This window comes from Anoplophora glabripennis, unplaced genomic scaffold (assembly GCF_000390285.2).
Source record: "Anoplophora glabripennis isolate ALB-LARVAE unplaced genomic scaffold, Agla_2.0 scaffold115, whole genome shotgun sequence".
Classification (NCBI taxonomy): domain Eukaryota; kingdom Metazoa; phylum Arthropoda; class Insecta; order Coleoptera; family Cerambycidae; genus Anoplophora; species Anoplophora glabripennis.
In genome coordinates, this window is record NW_019416234.1 from 882,885 (window position 1) to 901,732 (window position 18,848).

Here is an 18,848-nt window from a genome sequence, read left to right on the forward strand (position 1 = left end):
GATAGCCACCTCGTAACTCACTGCAAACAAACTTATTTAAACAGAAAAAAAGCCGATTATAGTCTCAGACTGCACACATAAAAAGTGTAACGTATAGATATTGGAAAAATGTTAAAAGTAGGAAAAATGTCGAAAAGGGTAAATATATTTACAAAATATACCATAGCAAATAATGAGGAAAATTGTAACATGTTCGAGCCGTTTTCGACGATAGAATTTCATACAATAATGACATAAATTCAAAATGAAAATAGAGAAACTAAATGCAGTGGTACTTTATAAACGTGAGAAATATTTTGGAGTTTGAATTTTTCCATTCAAAATTACAGAATATTATTAGATCCAACTTTCTTTTTAGAAACTTATGTAGGAAAAGCTTGCAAACTTAATCAGTATCAGATTCGTGTTCAGTGTGTTAAAATACATATAGTCCAGTTACTCAGGGTTTTTACCTCTGAATTTTTTATAACTGAACCGATTGACGTGAAATTTTGACTGAATATGGGGAATGCCTCAAGGAACAAAACTTATATAGTGCCGAAGTGTGCTTTTGCCCCGGGAGTGATTCCCACCCCTTCTTGGGGGTGGAAATTTTTACGCCCAAAATAACCACATGAATCGATAGAGGAGTCAATTTTAAGTAACAAATGTTATATAAGTTTTTTTGGATAATCCAATACTTTCCGTATAATTCGCCATTGAAAATGTTGCTTTTTTACTGTAAAAGTCCTTTTTTTCGAACAGTTTTTTGCAAATAACTCTGAAACCATTGGATTTAACGAAAAAGTTGTAATGAACAAAAACGAAGGTAATAAAAAAACAAATTTAATGGCATTATTTTATTTTTCTCTAATTGCAATATAAACCGAGTTATGGATTTTTAAACATTATTATATGTTAGCTAAAAACTAAATTGGAACCAGTTAACGTTAAATAACGCCAAAGCCATAAATATTAGGAAAAAAACTATTTGAACCTTTTTTGAAAGTACTTTGAAAAACCTTTAAAATGAGCTGTTTTAAAAGTCTTTAGAATCAAAATTAACGTAAATATCATCGAAATAACATGATAGTTTCATTTTTTTTTATAAAAAAGTTAATAAACAAATCAGTTGCCTTTGGCGACAGAATTAAAATTAAATGCAATCCATTTACAAATATGTTCTGGGTCTTTGGCTCACTTACAAAGCATGATTTCGAAAAAAAACTTAATTTTTGAAAATATAAATTTTTCAAATTTTTGAAAAAAATTCGATTTTTATGCTGTAACTTTTAAAATTAAAGGGTGTACGAAAAAATTTAGCTCTATTTTTGCTGAAGATTTTGCTTTATTTTTTATTCCTCTAAAATTAATATTAATCGAGATATCTCCATTTTAAGTTATCATATGAATGAGAGAACCACCCTTTTCGAGCCCTTTAAACCCTTCAAACTTAAAAATGAAGGGCTTAAAAAAGATCAACTCAACAGTTCACGTAGCCCTTACAATTCACTGCAAAATGAGCCTTTGTGCGATTAAAAATCTTAAAAAGTAAGAAAGTTATCGTCAAAAAAATAAACACGTGTAATGGGTGATAATTTTAGGAAAATTTAGGTCAAGAATTTTGAAGCATTTATACCTTTTTTTGTATATATACGTATTTAGTATGTGTATATTTAACCATTTGTATATAAACCAGTACTATATTATAATACACACACGCACACACATCACACACATAATAATAATAAGAGAATAGCAGTGACGACGAATAATCATTTACATATAATTATAATGTTTTTTTTTGTATTTATTATTATTAAAAAGGAAAGTAAAAATTTATAAATGTAAGCGGTAATTTTTAAGGGATTTTTTAATTTTATTTTCGAAAGAAGGGGTATTTTTCTACGGTTGAAAAGTTGCAATCGATAAAAAAGATTTTTAATCAAATCATTTTTAATTTGATAAAAATGCATGATTAAAACGTTTCAAGAAGAAAAAAAATGTTATATTATTTTTATCCAAAGGGGTGGTTTTTAAAGGTTTTTCCGGGTTGAAAATCTGGAATACATTAAGTTTCATGTTAGATAACACATGAAATTACTCATACTGCATAAATAAAAAAGATTTGATTACATAAAATGCTTAAATTTATATTTTTCCCTTTTTTCCAATAAGGGGTGGTTTTCACCCCTTAAGAACAAAAAGCACATCTAGCGCACTTTTGAAGTGGGGGTAAGATGAGCCTAATTCTAAATTTTGAGAAAAGTCGATGCAGTTATAAAAGATTCGGAGGTATTACTATATTATCAGCTACAGTAACTGGGCTAATAGGAATAAGACTTGAACTGATCCAAATAAATTTATACAGGGTAAGTATATAACATACTCTCGAGAGTGTATAGGGGAGGTGAAAATAACCCTAGTTTGTCATAAAAAAATCCAAAAGTGCCCCTTACAGGAGATACAGAGCCCCAAAGAGGTACCCAACCATTTACCTTTTCGGTTCTAACTTTTGAACCGATGTGTATAATTTCATGAAATTGTAATCTTCTATGGAGGCCATAAAGGCTTATAAAACTATGCGACAGTAGATGTTTTACACTATCAGGGAAGTCAGGAACGGACTTGCCACCACACTCGTTGGGCAAAATTTTGACAGGTGTCATTTTATAAAGCTGAAAACTGCATTTTTAAATACCTTCGTCATTCCTCTTTAAAAAATGTACTCTACCTTTGTTTCCATAAACTTAACCGTTTTCGAAGAATTTAAGTTTTTGTATCACGTTTAAACATTTATTTAATTATTAACATTTAAACATAATAACTAATCGAATAATAATCATAATTAATACTTCGTATTAAAATAATAAAATTTGTCATTATTATTATTATTATTATTACATCTCATTAATGCTGACATGCATATAACTTATGGACAAGCACTCGGCAATTGTGTGGAGGCAAGAAGAATTTATTCTGATACATTTCCAAATTACTTAAATGCAAGGATGTTAAAAATTCAAAATTTGCTTCTTCTTGTTTACGAAATGGGCTATACATTTCCTTATCCGCCGGATATTTTCTCTTTGAACTTGAAACAAATTTCCAAAATTGTATCGAATTTCGTTGCAATGGTGTGTTATTATTTTTATCAGGTTTTCCCTAGTGTGAACTGGCGTTGAGTACACAAGGCTCTTTAAATTTCCCCAAAAAAAATCCAATGGAGTGATGTTGGGTGACCTCGGTGACCATAAAACAGGCCCACTTCGATCTACCCATTGATTACCAAAAGTATTTGATAAGTACTGACGAACTAAATTGCTAAAATGGGGTGGTGCACCATCATGCATAAACCACATCTGGTTTCTAATTTCTAAGGGTACATTTTCTAATAAACCGTTTAAGCTCTGTTGCAAGAATTGCAAATACATGGCACCATATGTATATGGCATATGTCTTAAAAAAAACGGTGCAATGAGATGATTCCCAATAATCTCCGCCCATAGGTTAACCATCTTTGTTAGTGCTTTGTCTGTACTATTGCATGGGGAATTTCTTCCTGCCAGATATGCAAATTATGGTAATTTATTAGTCCGTCTCGGGTGAAACCGGCTTCGTTCGTGAACAAAATAATACTAGTAAAATTTGTATGTTGCCTAAATCATTGCAAAAACCAATTTTTGTAATTGACTCTTGCAGGGTAATCAGCGGGAGACATGGCATGTACGTGAAAATGATGTAGCTTGTATCAGTGTTATACAAAAACTGATTTTTTTCGAAAGCGGCTAATTTTATCAAAACAAATGTAGAGTATCTTTTATGAATAGGAATGACCACAGTATTTAAAAATTCAGTTTTCAGCTTTATAAAATGACAAGCCAGGGTTATTTTGACCTCTCCTATACACTTCGGAGAGTATGCCATATACTTATCATATACTTACCAGACACCCTGTAGATGTAGTTTTCTAATAACAATTTCTCGTATTTTTTTTCAAATTTTCCCAAATAACTCTATTAAGAGGGGCTAAGAAGACGAACTACCGTACGGAGCATTAATATTCATAAGATTAAGCTTTATCTACTCCAAATATTTTCTTTCAAAACATTGCTAATGCCCATTAGTCGGTTTTTCCATGACTTTCAGCGACTTACTCCAAACCTGTGGATGCTGGTATGAAACTAACCACGGATTTACATCAGCGTGTCAAAATACATATTGATAGCCTAGTGCGGTCTCCAGGTCAACTCACTTTTTTTATTTGTGTGCCTGTGATATTAATCATACCACACTACGCGTTAATACCGAATCGATGCCAAAAGTTACTTTTCAACGCAGATTTTCTTCTGACATCTGAAATTCATTGGAACAGTTCCATGCATCACAAGTGAATTGAGCGTCATCAATAAAGTAAATGTATTTGTAAATTGTTTTCATTTATCCAGTTGCAAAAATTTAACCACAAACCACTGTCATCGTCATGAAGATTCTGGGGCAATGAATATGAAAACTATATTTACGAGTAACTTCTCATGTTTGACAATTGATTTTCTACATTTGACCTTGAACTGACCTTAAACCAGAGCTAATCGTGTCAAACGGACACCGGATTCGGATTCAGCGACCCCAAAACCACATGGATACCATGGTCTTGTCTTTCGGACCTGCCACTTTTTTTTTGTGGGGCTGTGTAATCAGAGACAACCAACCGAAAAGTTGTCTTTTACACTGAATGCAACAGCAGAAAAGTCAAAAACTGGAAAAGCATTTAAAACGTTGCTGCACTAAGTTTTGAGTATAAATAGTGAATATAACTACCCATTTTTGACACCAACTACTAAAAACGTATTATAAAAACCACAGATAACAGGTAAATATCGCAACAACGATTGCAAAATCCGAATTCAGTATTCGGAGTCGATGAGGCTACGTGGCGAATGATGCCAGAGACTACAGTTGTTCAGCTAAGTAGTGGTTTAATGTGCTATAACTTCAATAATTTTTTTCTCAGAAACTATAAGGATTTTACAAAATTTTTTTTCACAATATTGACTCCATTTCTCATGCCGCATCTATTCCCAAATTTTTTTGGATAAGTTGTGAATCACCCTGTATATTAACTAAAAAATTAAGTATACTCTAAGAACATAGATATTAAAATTTATTATTACAATATTTGTACAAAAATAAATATCTTCATATGAACGAAATGTGTGTTTATCAATTACGAATATACTGAATATCAGATTACGTTGATTTGCGCATATATCCCCTGTCAGGAGCGTTGTTAAATCAGTAAATATACATGAAAATGTATTTGCTTTAAAATTGTTTCAAAGTTACGAGTATTAAGTTGTTTATCTCACTGAGCTGGGAATGGTAGGAAAACTTCACATAAGTGAACAGGTACTACTGGTTACTAAAGCACTAATACCTTATTTATCAAGTAAATTTTTAAATAAAATTTCAACTTGAAATGAAGAAATTCGGACTACGATTTTTGAGGTACGATATTATATTCTACTTAATGATGTATACAGGGTTTTTCACGTAATCCGTTCATTAAAAGTTTTTAAACTTCCAGTTACAATAGAAATTTGGCATTTAGACAATGTCTGGGTTCAATTCAGTCTTTTTAAATGAAATATTTTCAAGTGTGGTACATCTCCGTTAATTTAAATGGAATAAGTACCCCATTTTTTATATTATTTACCGATTCAAGGAATTGTTTTGAGTAACTTCCACATCCATGCCTGGAAAATAGATGATGATATTTAGATTGTATTAGTCAAGAATATGTAGAATTAAATTCTGCGTCGATTATGCAGGTTTCCGATACTTATGTTCAACGATTTAGGAGATAATTGCGATTATTTATAAAAGAGGAACTTCCGTTAATTTGCATCAATTTTTAAGGCATGGATGTGGTGATAGAAGTTACTCAAAATAACTCCTAGAATTGATAAATGATATAAAAAATGGGATATTCCATTTAAAATAACGGAGATGACTTCACTTCCGGCGAAACCGGAAGTACCCCACACTTGAAAATATTTAATTTAAAAATAATGAATTGAACCTAGATAGCTTTCAAAATTTCAAATTTCTATGTACTTAACTGGAAGTTTAAAACTTTTAATGAACGCGGGATACGTGAAAAATCCTTTATACATACTGGCCTTATTATACTTTATAATGTCCTGCGAAAACTCGAACTTGTACAGAATTCAAAATGTTTCGTGTTTCATGAAAAAATAATCATGCCATTTATTCTTCATTCAGGAAAATTTTTGGCCTATTCAACTAACTCTACAAAAACGTCAGACTAGAGGCTTGTTTTGGTTCTGCCAGTCTTAGAATAGTTCAAAATAGTTACCCAAGTATATTGTCAGTATGTTTTGGCTTAGATGTTCTTATGAATGGAATGGTCAACTGATTTGAACTGTCCTAGAACCGTTATGTGTCGGAACCAAAACAAAGCTAATATAGGTAAAGGTATAGACTACTGCTGGAGAACCAGACAAATATTGGGTAAAATATAATTGGTACAACTTATTAAAATACATATAAGCAACTAAAAAACTATGACGTATTGCTATTTTCTATCTACTCAATTGAATGAGTATCTGTAGATTTAACAAATATTCAAATTCTCAAATACTGAGTCGTTCAAATAGTTCTCAGAAATTAATCCAGTGGAACCAAATAATTATGATATTTGTAAACATAGTCCTTTAGATGGCATGCTGTTAAATTTTGGATGAATGCATTTATATATTTGTGCTGATCGAGTAAAGCAAAACAAAAGAAAATTTATAAAATTGAAGTTCGAGCTACAGGACTACAGCCAGAATGAAACTTCAACAATTTAAAAGTGACGGAGGTAAGGCTAGTTAATAAAAGTTTTGGTTCCGGCACTGCACCACGAATATCAATTTTACTAACTTCTTAAAAAATATAAAAATATATTTACAATACTACACTTTACTATTTGCTATAAACAGGCAACTAAACGCACTGACCGTATCTGAAAAATCTAAATAAAGATCATATTTGACAAATACCATAGTCATGTGGTCATACTTTTCGAATGACCCTCGTATCTAAACTAAGTTAAACATAACAGTAGATGGGTAGGTAAATGCAAATAAATTCGATAAAGAATAAATTTTCAACAATTTCACTGAAGTGACGTCTCCTATAGGCATCAAATTTAAGGTTCAACCGCCACATTATTTGCACAGGACTGCGGCAAAGCAATGAGTGATTCACAATAGTTTCAAAATATGTAATCCCTTGAGAAATCACTTTATAGGGAGTATCTAGAAAAGTTTTCCATGCGGAAGATTAACATCCTATAAATAGGCCAGTATCCGGTATTAAAAAAATCGAGTCTACATTTTGAATATTACCTATTTCAATGTTTATATATCCAGGTTAATATTCTAGTTTTTACAACAAAAGAGAAAAAAGAATAATTTTCAAGTTTAAAATTTAGAGAGTCCACATATAAACATACAAACTTTGATCAAATCAAGTCATTTTAGTTTTCAGACGAAAGCACATTTTATATCTTGTGTTATACACAAGATTATACTGCATCAGATTTCCGGGGTGAAAATTTTAAATTTTTTAAATGTTTTTCTTTATAATGAAACTTACTAATTATTTGTATTTCTCTGAATAACTTATTCCAAAATACACTCCAGTTGTGTAGTTATTGGGGGAGTAGGGGACCTTTTTTGAAAAAAAAAACGTACGCCATTGGTTTTTCGTAAAATTTACTGGTCTTTAAATAATTAGCAAATCAAATAAATAAGAAGATACTTAAGTACCTATGTTGCTATTTGTCATCTTTTATTGATTGCTAAATATGTAACAATAAATTCAATACCTAATATTTTTGAGAGATTTCAAAACACTATAGGTACAATGCCACTGTTTTGTGTGTTGCAAAAAGTTTGTTATTTTTCATACAACTAAAAACAGTTTTTTAATAAAAAAAAATATGGTATTCAATTCATTTCAACTGTAAAATACCAGTACCGTAGGTGGCAAGTTGTTGCTAGAAAACAGTCGTAATTTTGAAACTGTTACACATTTTTGTCGCGTTTCTCTATTAGTTATGGTCCGTGATACTACTATTGAATTAGCAGATATACACTTTACATACGGTAGACCAAATGTCAATGCCAGCCAAGCTGAACGACTTTATAGACAGGCTTTTCCAAATCCACGTTGTCCGACAACGAAATACTTTTTCAAGCGTTCACCGTCGAGCTCGTGATACTGCATGATTGTCGCTACCAAAACGTCGAGCAAGAGAAGGACCTGTTCGTACAGTTCATTTGGAAGACAGAATTTTGGAATCTGTAGATGAAGACCCATCTACCGGTACCAGACAGATATCAACAGATTTAGGTATATCACATGTAACAATCTGGAACGTCTTACGTGAGCAGCAATTACGCCCATATCATGTCTAGCGAGTTCATGCATTAAATGAAAATGACTGTAAACCGAGGATTAAATTTTGTCAGTAGTTTTTATAACAATGCGAACAGCCTTATTTTCAATTATTAATATTATTTACCGATGAAGCGAAATTCACACATTTCGAATTGTCATATTAATCATAATAACCACCAATGGGCGGATGAAAATCCGCATCTTATTTCCTCAACGTCGATTCCAAGTACCGTTTTCCTAAATATTTGGGCAGGCATTGTGGGCGATTACTTAATTCGTCCCTACTTTTTACCCAGAACCCTCGATGGTAGAATTTATCAAAGGTTCCTACAAGAAGAATTACCACCACTTCTAGAAGAATTGTCATTGAGGTTACGTCAATTATTGTGATATATGCATAATGGGGCGCCACCTCATTACAGCCTTACGATTAGGCAGTTGCTGAATAATAAGTATCCTATTGGTAGAGGAGGATCCATTGCTTGACCGGCTCGTTTCCCCGACATTAATCCCTTGGATAACTTTTTTTGGGGCTACCTTAAAACTATGGTATATCGTACTCCAGTTCCCAATGTAGAAGTACTTCCCAGCGCATTGTAGAGGATTTCGCAACCATACATAATACGGCTGGAGTTATGGGGCGTGTAAGACGATCATTGCATCCCAAGGACAGCATTTTGAACATTTCTTGTGATGTTGTATAGTGTTTTGAAATCTCTCAAATATTAGGTATTGAATTTATTGTTACACATTTAGCAATCAATAGAAAATGGTAAATAGCAACGTAGGTACTTAAGTATATTCTTATTTGATTTCCCAATTATCTAAAGACCAGTAAATTTTACGAATACTTCACAAGAGTACTTTATTGCCAGAAATTGACTGTACATTTTAAACACATTTAAAATTATTTAAAACAACAGTTGCGTACGATTTTTATTTATTTATTTTTTTTCAAAAAATGTCCCCTACTCCCCGAATAACTACGCCACTGGAGTGTATTTTGGAATAAGTTATCCATGGAAAAAATAGTCCCTAATAAAAAAATGTCATCCCCCAAATTGTATCACTCAATCTTTTATGCCAGTGAAGTTACAGGAAAAATAATACAAATATTTGAAACATTTAACACCCTGTATCTCCGTAGGGAAGCGTCCTATCAAAAACTTTTATACGGCAAACCTTGATTATTTCCACTGGTAGAATACGCCATTAAAGTTTGGCAATACTTATCATTAACACCCTGTAGGTATAAATATGTCAATAGCGTAAAATCGGGAGTTACAAAAATTATTATTGGTGCAAAAATTTTACATTTTTTTGCATATACAATTTTTACTGAAATGATATTTTGAACTTTTGTTCATATGTTAATATTATATTTAAAGTCGTATTTTTTTAAAACAAAATTATATCAACATATTTTAATAAACGTGTAATTACAGAATTGTTTTAAATATATTTAAGTGCTTGGTAGTGTGTAAGTGTAACTAAGTACTCAATAACTAGATTAGTATTTTTTCAAATAAAATGTAAAAGGCAAAATTATATTACTATTTCCTCTAGATAACTGTATCAATAACAATTTACGAAAAATCTAGCGGCGCCGAATTTCTGGGAGATTATTTTCTATTGGTTAATAAATTTATACTCCAATTCATCAAATTTATATCTTTAATTGTACTTATTATACTACTTTAATTAACCTAAATCAGAGATATTTTCCAAACTTCAACATCCTTCTTTCTCGAAAATTAAGTGATAGCTAATACCTACTTATTTAAAGAACTTTTTCTTATTGACTACAAAAACTTCCTGTAGAAAAAGAATATAGTACCTATAGTATGTACGACATTTGTTGAGATTGAATTTCAAGACCTCTGCATCACTTTCTTGAAATTAACCACATTCTACACCCGAGGTAGAAAGATATTGGCGGAAAATTTCAAGGCACGGTAAATTGTTCCGATAATTTTCTTGCAATTCTATATCAACAAATTTGTACTGACTGTACCTGATCTGGAATTAATACTAATTATTTGTTTTAGGATAAAACAAGTCAGTTTGATGGAAAAGTAGCCTTAATTACTGGTGCCGCCTCAGGGATTGGTGCAGCCACTGCCAAACTTTTCGCCGAACGTGGCGCTTCCTTAGCTTTAACCGATAGAAATTTAGACAAATTGAAAGAAGTCGCTTGTGATATATCGGGTAAAACCAACCCGCTCTTAATATCCGGTGAATTGACAAATGACGAAGATATTAAAAGTATCATGTGCCAAACTATAGAACATTTTGGCAAACTAGACATATTAGTCAATAATGCAGGCATACTTGAATCAAACTCTATAGAAACGCTTGATTTAGAGCAGTATGACAGGATAATGAACATAAATACCAGGTCCATGTACCATTTAACAGCGCTAGCAGTGCCCCATTTAATAAAAACGAAAGGAAATATTGTGAATTTGGGTAGCGTCACTGGACTTAGAGCATTTCCAGGAGTTGTAGCTTACTGCATGTCCAAAGCAGCAGTTGTCCAATTTACTAGATGTGCAGCTTTGGATTTAGCATCAAAACAAGTCAGAGTTAATAGCGTTAACCCCGGTATGATTATGACCAACCTCCACAAAAGCGGAGGCATGACAGAAGAGCAATACGCGGAATTCGTCAAAAAATCTTATGAGACTCATGCTATGGGTAGACCTGGTCAGCCAGAAGAAATTGCACGAGGTATTGCATTCTTAGCTAGTGATGAAGCTAGCTTTATTACTGGGGTTGCGCTTTCCATAGATGGAGGAAAGCATGCTATGTGTCCAAGATAAATGGCGTTATAAAGTATAATACAAAATAATTTCTTAAAGCGGTTCATCTGTACATAAATAAAGTATTCCATAGTACCTACCTACATATTAATTTCGGGAAAAATAACAATTTTACAATATTAAACAATTTTAAAATAAATTTAACATTAATACCTAAAATGATTTTTGCTGAAAAAAGAAATTTCATAATTATCTGTTCCCATTTGCATATTATTAGTACCTACTATTTTTTTTATAAATAGTGCTTCTATAAATTATAATTTAATATCGTAGTCAAAACAGCAGGACACAAAGGGCAAAGGCTCAAAGGCTCACAAAGGGATCAAAGACAATTATGTCAATATGTGTATATTGAAAATTATGGTAATCTTTCTATACAGGGTGTCCCATTAATATTGCGAAAAAAATCAAGGGGAGTTTCCTTGACCAAAATTAAGAAAGAAAGTTCCTATAAACCTATGTCCTAAAATGCTTTCGGAGATACAGGGTGTTGAAATTTAGAGAAAATAAAAGGTTTTACTAATATCTGGAGAACCCTAATTCTGATTTTTTTGAAATTTTGTATGTTTGTTTATAAAAACGGTAAACGTCTTCTGACGTAATTTGAATTATTTTATCTATTCCAGCGGTGTCCGAGGACTCACTCCTGTTGATTAATGAATGAATAATGAACATATGAGACGTCACTGCTTTTTCTTAGGTGTCATATGTTTTTCTAATTATGCCATAAAAAATACTTTTTTGTCTCTTTACTTTTTTTGATATTTATTTTGATAAGTACTTGAACTGTGTAGTTGTCAATTTCTGCTTGTCAAAATGAATTACACAAATAGTGAAATGTGCGATATGCATTTTCTTTATGGCCTTGCCAACGGTAATGCATTAGCTGCCCGGCGCCTCTATGAGCAGAAATACCCTAATCGTATAATTCCTCATCGTACTATCTTCACCCGTCTTTATCAACGTCTTAGTGAAACGTACCGCAGGAAACGGACGACCCCGCGCAGCAATAACCCTACAATTGGAGGAAGATGTACTTCATGAAATTGAGAACACTCCAACAACAAGTACCTACCAGATAGATTCCTAGAAACTTAAATGCAAGTCGTTCTAGAATTTTCAGGATTTTAAAAAATAATCTTCTATACCCTTATCACATTCAACGGGTTCAGGCACTTTTACCGACTGATTTTCCGTTAAGATTAAATTTATATCTATGGATACGACAAAAAATTGGGGTAAATCCTAAATTTTTAGCAGAAGTACTATTCACGGATGAGGCGAATTTTTCTAGTAAAGCCATAATGAACTTCCATAATAATCATGTATGGGCGGACGAGACCCAAATGCAATATTAGAAGGCCGTCATCAACACCAGTTTGTTCACTTAATGTATGGGTCGGAATTGGGAGACCACTTAATAGGCCCAAATTTTTTACCACCAAGGCTTACTGGAGATGTTTATAGCCGTTTTCTTGAGGATGAATTGCCCGTACTTTTGGAAGACATCCCATTGTCATTAACGTTGCAAATGTATGTTATGCACGATGGTGATCCATCCCATTTCAGTTTAGTTGTACGTGGATATTTGAACAATATCTACCCAAATCGCTGGATATGTCGAGGAGGCACACAACCCTGGCCCCCATGCAAGGTCTCCCGACTTAAATTCATTGGATTTTTTCCTTTGGGGTCACCTCAAACATTTGGTTTATACAACTCCAGTGCACAACATAGACGAATTAAGAAACCGCATTGTCGCAACCTGTGAAACAATTAGACACAGCCGGAATATTTGAACTAGTGCTGGCAACTGAAATCGGTTTTTTGGATAGTCGGTTAACCGGTTTCGAATAATTCGGATTTTTATGAAATCCGAAAACCGGTTATTCGGTTATTCGATTCTTCAAATATCCGAAAACCGGTTATTCGGTTATTCGAATCTTCAAATATCCGATTATTCGATGATCTACTTCCTTTTCTTTAGACATCGATTTGTCCGATTGCAATTGACCGACTTCCAGATTTTTGTAAAGACTTTGTATTTTTCTTTTTTAGACAATTTCTCCGGGTCTGTCTTTGTAAAGTACCGATTTTCAGGTATCCGGTTTTGGCGATTCAAGTAACGGGTTATTCGAATAACCGGTTTTAGCAACTATTCGACTAACCGGTTTTATCTGAAATCAGTTTTTACGGAACCCGGTTAACCGGTTTCACTTTTTTCCGGTTTTTGCCAGCACTAATTTAAATGGGTTCGCCAATCAGTGTGTCGTAGGATAGATGCCTGTATTAGAGTTGAAGGTACACATTTTCAACAACTGTTGTAACGCCTGTGTATGTAAAGTATTTTTCATATCATTGCTGTTTGTTAAATATTTTTTCTTATGTTTCTGTTAATATTAATTATTTAAAAAAATATTATTTAGTGAGTTATTGTTTCTCAGCTTATTACATTGTTTTCCTTCAAATGTATTGTTAAAGTTGATTAGTAAATAACTAAAACATTGAATTTCTATTTTTGTTTTCTACTTCCCTTAAGAATGTGCATATGAAAAGATATTATTTTTTTGCTCGAAAGCGAAGCAAGATATCAAAAAAAAGTAAAGAAACAAAAAAGTTGTATTCTTAATCGCATAATTAGAAAAAAATATGACACCTAAGAAAAAACAGTGACGTCTCATATGTTTACTTATTAAAATCAACAGGAGTGAATTCCTGGACGCCGCTGGAATAGATAAAGTAAATCAAATTACGTCTACCATTTTTATAAACAAATATACCAAATTTCAAAAAAAATCGGAATTAGGGTTATCCAGATATTAGTAAAAGCCTTGTATTTGCTCTAAATTTCAACACCCCGTATTTCCGAAACGAAGCATTTTTGGACATAGGTTTATAGGAACTTTTTTTCTTATTTTTGATCAAGGAAACTCCCCCTGAATTTTTTCGCAATATTAATAGGACGCCCTGTATATCTTGGCCTAACGTTGATCGGACGTAAGGAGGTTGCGTGGAGGCATCACCTGAACGTCTATACTAGTCCTGGGACGTTCAGACATAAAATGATCATCCTGTGGACGTTTAGTGCTATAATGGTTTACAAATTTAATTTTTTTGAACATAATAGGCTAATGTTAATGGTTATTATATATAATGTAATAGAACCATTACTTACGTAAGGAGGACCATTCCCTTAGGAAAATATGTACCTATGTGCTCAAATACAATAAAACAATAAATGTTGAAACATATTTAGGATACAAAGTTTTGACTAAAATTACAGGATACACGTACCTAACCTTTTAAATTTTGAAAACGTTTATTTATAATACCGGGGTCGGCATAAGTCAGGCAACCAATTTGCATTAAGAGAAAAAAATGCAGCCTCAAAATATATTTATTATTAAAAGAAATTACAAAAGGGATTCGAAAAAGGGTTACTGTAAGTGTTCAAATTGATGCCCATCTTGATCAATGCATGTACGGCAACGTTTCTCAACGGAGAGGCAGGTCCGGCGAAGCATGTCAAGCTGTCCGCGAAGAGTTTCAAATTCTTCTTCAATTGCAGTTCGGAGATCGGGAAGGGTGCGTGGTCCTCTTGCGAAAACGCGGTCCTTGAGAAGACCCCACAGGAAAAAATCACAGGGTGTCAGGTCACATGACCGTGCGGGCCACTCAACGAATCCTCGTCATTAAAGTACTCCCGCACACATAACGCGTAGTGCGGCGAAGCTCCATCCTGCATGAAATGACGAATGTTTGCGAGTGTTGGATCGTTGTTCATTTGTCCACGTAAATCTTTCTAAACCGTTTTTAAGAATTTCTGGTACGTCTTCCACACTGTTGTACGATGTGGTAGCGGCGAGTTCGGAAATTGTTGTTGAAATTCGGTAAACATAGTTTCGTAATCCGCGTTCGTACGCAGATACGAGGTTAACAAAAAAAACTCTTTCTTGAAGCGTGAAGTTGTATCGGTTATTCATTCTGAAAACGCGTCTACTTCGACGAGCACGTGTTATCATATTCATGACACAAACACAACTGTCTGAAGTAGAGATGCCGAAAAAGTATCAATTCGTTACATGAGTACTCGTTACTCGATTGGATCCGAAGTAACGAATATTCGTTTGGAAAAGTATTCGTTACTTTTACTTATTTGATTATTTCTTGGACATAGACAATACAGATAGTACTTTATCTAATGGAATATGAATACTTACTTATGCAATGCTCACTTGACACTTGTTCATATTATATCGACACGAAACGAGTATTTATATTGTCACTGCATTCAATTTTATTTGTTTTGTGTACCATATTTTTATACCTACTTCTATTAGAAAAAATCTTTCCTATAAAAGTCTAAAAATATGCATAAGACTGTGTATATAATACATAATCTAATTAATAAATAATATATAGTTTCTATTTTAAAACTGATTGTTTATTTTCAAAATATATATTTATATTCGTAATCTGATCGTTGCATTATAATTATTTTTTTTATCAAACAAACCTTATTTCAGATATTAACACTGCATTTATTTTTTAAGAGAAATTGAGATTAGATTATATTCATAACATGATGCGGTTTGATATTTACTCATCTATAACTTACAATACTGTAATTCAAAATAAATCAATTAGGTAATTACTGATTACTATTCTATTTAGAATATTATGAAGCCACTACTCATAGTAATCAAAGTAACGAATACAAAGTACCGATTACTTAAACCGAAAGTAATCGGTACTCATGATTACTCAAAAGTAATCATATTTGACATCTCTAGTCTGAAGCACGAACATGCTTCGTTTTAATCTTTTTCGACAGCGTTGCCAGACTTATGAGCGTTGTCGGACTTATGCCGATTTTTCGAGAGCGTTGCCTGACTTATGCCGACCCCTGTATTAAAATATAAGCAATGTTTTTACTATAAATTTATGTTTTCCATGGAAATTTTAGAATTACCTAACCTGGTAATATTGGCGTAACATTATCGATGCCCCCCGTAACCTTCGATTTACTCCGAGAGTGAGTTATTAGTATCTATACCTTCATATCAGCTATTCCTCTTCGCCTTGTAACAGTTGTAACGCGCCCAGCCATAGGGAAGTTACCTCCACTATAGACCGGGAGATATTAGACTGAAGTTCGACGACGTCTTTCTCGTTTATGCCTCTGAGAGTACTGAAAGGTAACCGAGAGACCAGTACTATAGTCTATGCCCAAATTTGCTGATGATTTAGCAGTCTATAGGAATGCTAATTTTTAAAATAAAACACTTGAAAAAACTTATAGTCGCTGGCTATTTCACAAAAACTGGCACAATACACACAGACAAGTTAACTGCTCGACGGCACGAAGACTATGATTGTATTAAAGTTAAAAAAATATATATGTTTTATTTTTTGAAATAATTTAAAAACCAGTAAGGGAAATAATTTGAAACTGGGCACATGTATGTATGTAAACATTGTCCGAAATCTGAGGGTTTTTCCTAAAATTTTCACGCTCCAGTAGCGGAGAGACAAGGTATAGGTGACATATTTTTCCAAATAAAATAGTACGCCACTGCTTTACGGAAACAACAAATACTTCCATTTCCACGAACACAAGCCCGACATCTTCTTAGTAGGTATAGTTTTTCCGAAGTCAATTGAAGAACCAATATCTTCAAGGTATGTACCAGGCTCGGTCGCTAAGCAGCAACTCGGCATTGAAATATTTGAAAAACTTGTTCCCACATTTATTTAGCCATACCCATATACAGATCTAAAAGTGCAGGTGGTAGAAATGTATACGCTCAGTTGAAGAATGAGCGTGCGGGCAAAGAGCAATGCGCAATGTTTCTCTGGTCCATTGCGTTGTCAAAATTCAGTTGTCGACTAATCGTCTAGCAGTGCAGTGCGGGAATGCGGAATTTGGTGTGATTTAGATAATTTTAATTTATTATAGGCACCCTTCTATTAATCATTCATATTACAATTGCGAAAGGGAAAAATAAGAGGGATATTTGATTTACTAATATTATTACAACATGGCATTTTGGAGACCTTTTGAAATGGAACAAAACGAAATTTGCCATTAATATAATAAAATTGTTTGATGACATAAATAATTAAAATATGATGTTGGTCAAATGAACATATAATAGAAATTTTCTACACATTATATACAAATTATTATAATTTTCTACCTTTAGCAGAAAACTTTTTTAAGGGCGCCCATGAAACTCATTAAATTTGATTGCTCGTTTTTTTATGCATGTTCAACTGACTTCGGAAGAACTATAACGAAAATGTAATTTGTTTCAAATTTATTGTTGCTTGAATCATTATTTATTCTTTCTTCTAACTGCTCAGAATGTCAAAGTTGCTATCGCAGCCCACTATGTAATATTAAAAAGTATTATATTCGAATATCAAAGAATACGAGGTTTCATTTTTGGTCACCATTTGTAAATCACCCTGTATATATTTTATAAACAAAATACATACCTAACTACTAAAATTAAGTTGTTATTCTGAAAAAGTGTGATGTTATGAAAAAGTTCTCCATTTTGAGAAAAAATTAATAAAATTAATACAGCTGAAACTTTCTGCTTTAAAAAAGACTCATAAATGATGAAATGTTTAATCTTCTAACCCAGCGTAACAATAATAGTTGCACCAAATTAATTTTTTCACATTTTAAAATTATTTTCAATCATACAGGGTGTCCCGTTTGGTCCGTACGCTACGTAACTTCACTTTTTCAAACTTGACACTCTGTGCATCTTTATACCTTATTTATTTCTCGTTAAATTTAAGACCTACTCTGACACAGATACGTTTAAAATGTACCATAAAATGTACATGTTAATTTCTTGTTAAAGAAACCATAATTTTTTGAAAATATTACAATCTAAGTCAGCACAAGGATGCAGCATTACTACAGCGCTCAATCCTTCAAGGCGTGGGCTTGTTCACATAAACAGTAGACTTCAAAAAATCCCAAAGAAAAAGGTCCAACGACGCTAAGTCGCATGATCTAGGCGACCAATTCTGATTACCAAAACGAGAGATTACACGACCCGGAAATGAGGGTTATATGGCATGTGGCACCGTCACTAAATTTAAAAGATGAGCTGCGGGACACCTTTGTGAAAATTCAATTTTCCTTTTCAAAAAAATAATGTGTACAGCGACGTATTTCTCACTTATGCCATGTTCGTAAGTTGAAGAGAAGTATCGATTTTATCACGAAATTTTTTTGGCATAAGTGTCGCAAGAGACCTAAATATGGAAAACTTTGTAAGAAAATGTGGAAAAACATCTTTATTTGTCTACCAATTTCTCATTAATGCCAATTAGAAATATGACATTATTATATTCGAAAAGCTCATAAAAAACATTGGCATAAGTCCTACTAAGGACTAAAGAAAATAGGGCTTTGGAAAAGCTGCGGAAAATTTTTCGTTTTGGTCAACGTTTTTCTCGTGAATAAATTAAAGCTTATTGCAAAGAAAAAAATGAAAGTATTCATTTTTTTAAAGGGCAAAAGTCCCTGGTGAGGACTATATGCTAAAAATT

General features: G+C 32.9%; 1 protein-coding gene across 1 annotated transcript; it reads left to right on the forward strand.

Annotated features, from left to right (window-relative positions):
* The first annotated feature begins 126 nt into the window (after positions 1 to 126).
* Positions 127 to 11,273, forward strand: LOC108904375 (3-oxoacyl-[acyl-carrier-protein] reductase FabG-like). Its single transcript, XM_018706895.1, has 2 exons — positions 127 to 138; positions 10,500 to 11,273. Exons 1-2 carry the CDS (start codon positions 127 to 129, stop codon positions 11,271 to 11,273), a joined length of 786 nt encoding a protein of 261 aa, XP_018562411.1.
* Positions 11,274 to 18,848: the final 7,575 nt, after the last annotated feature.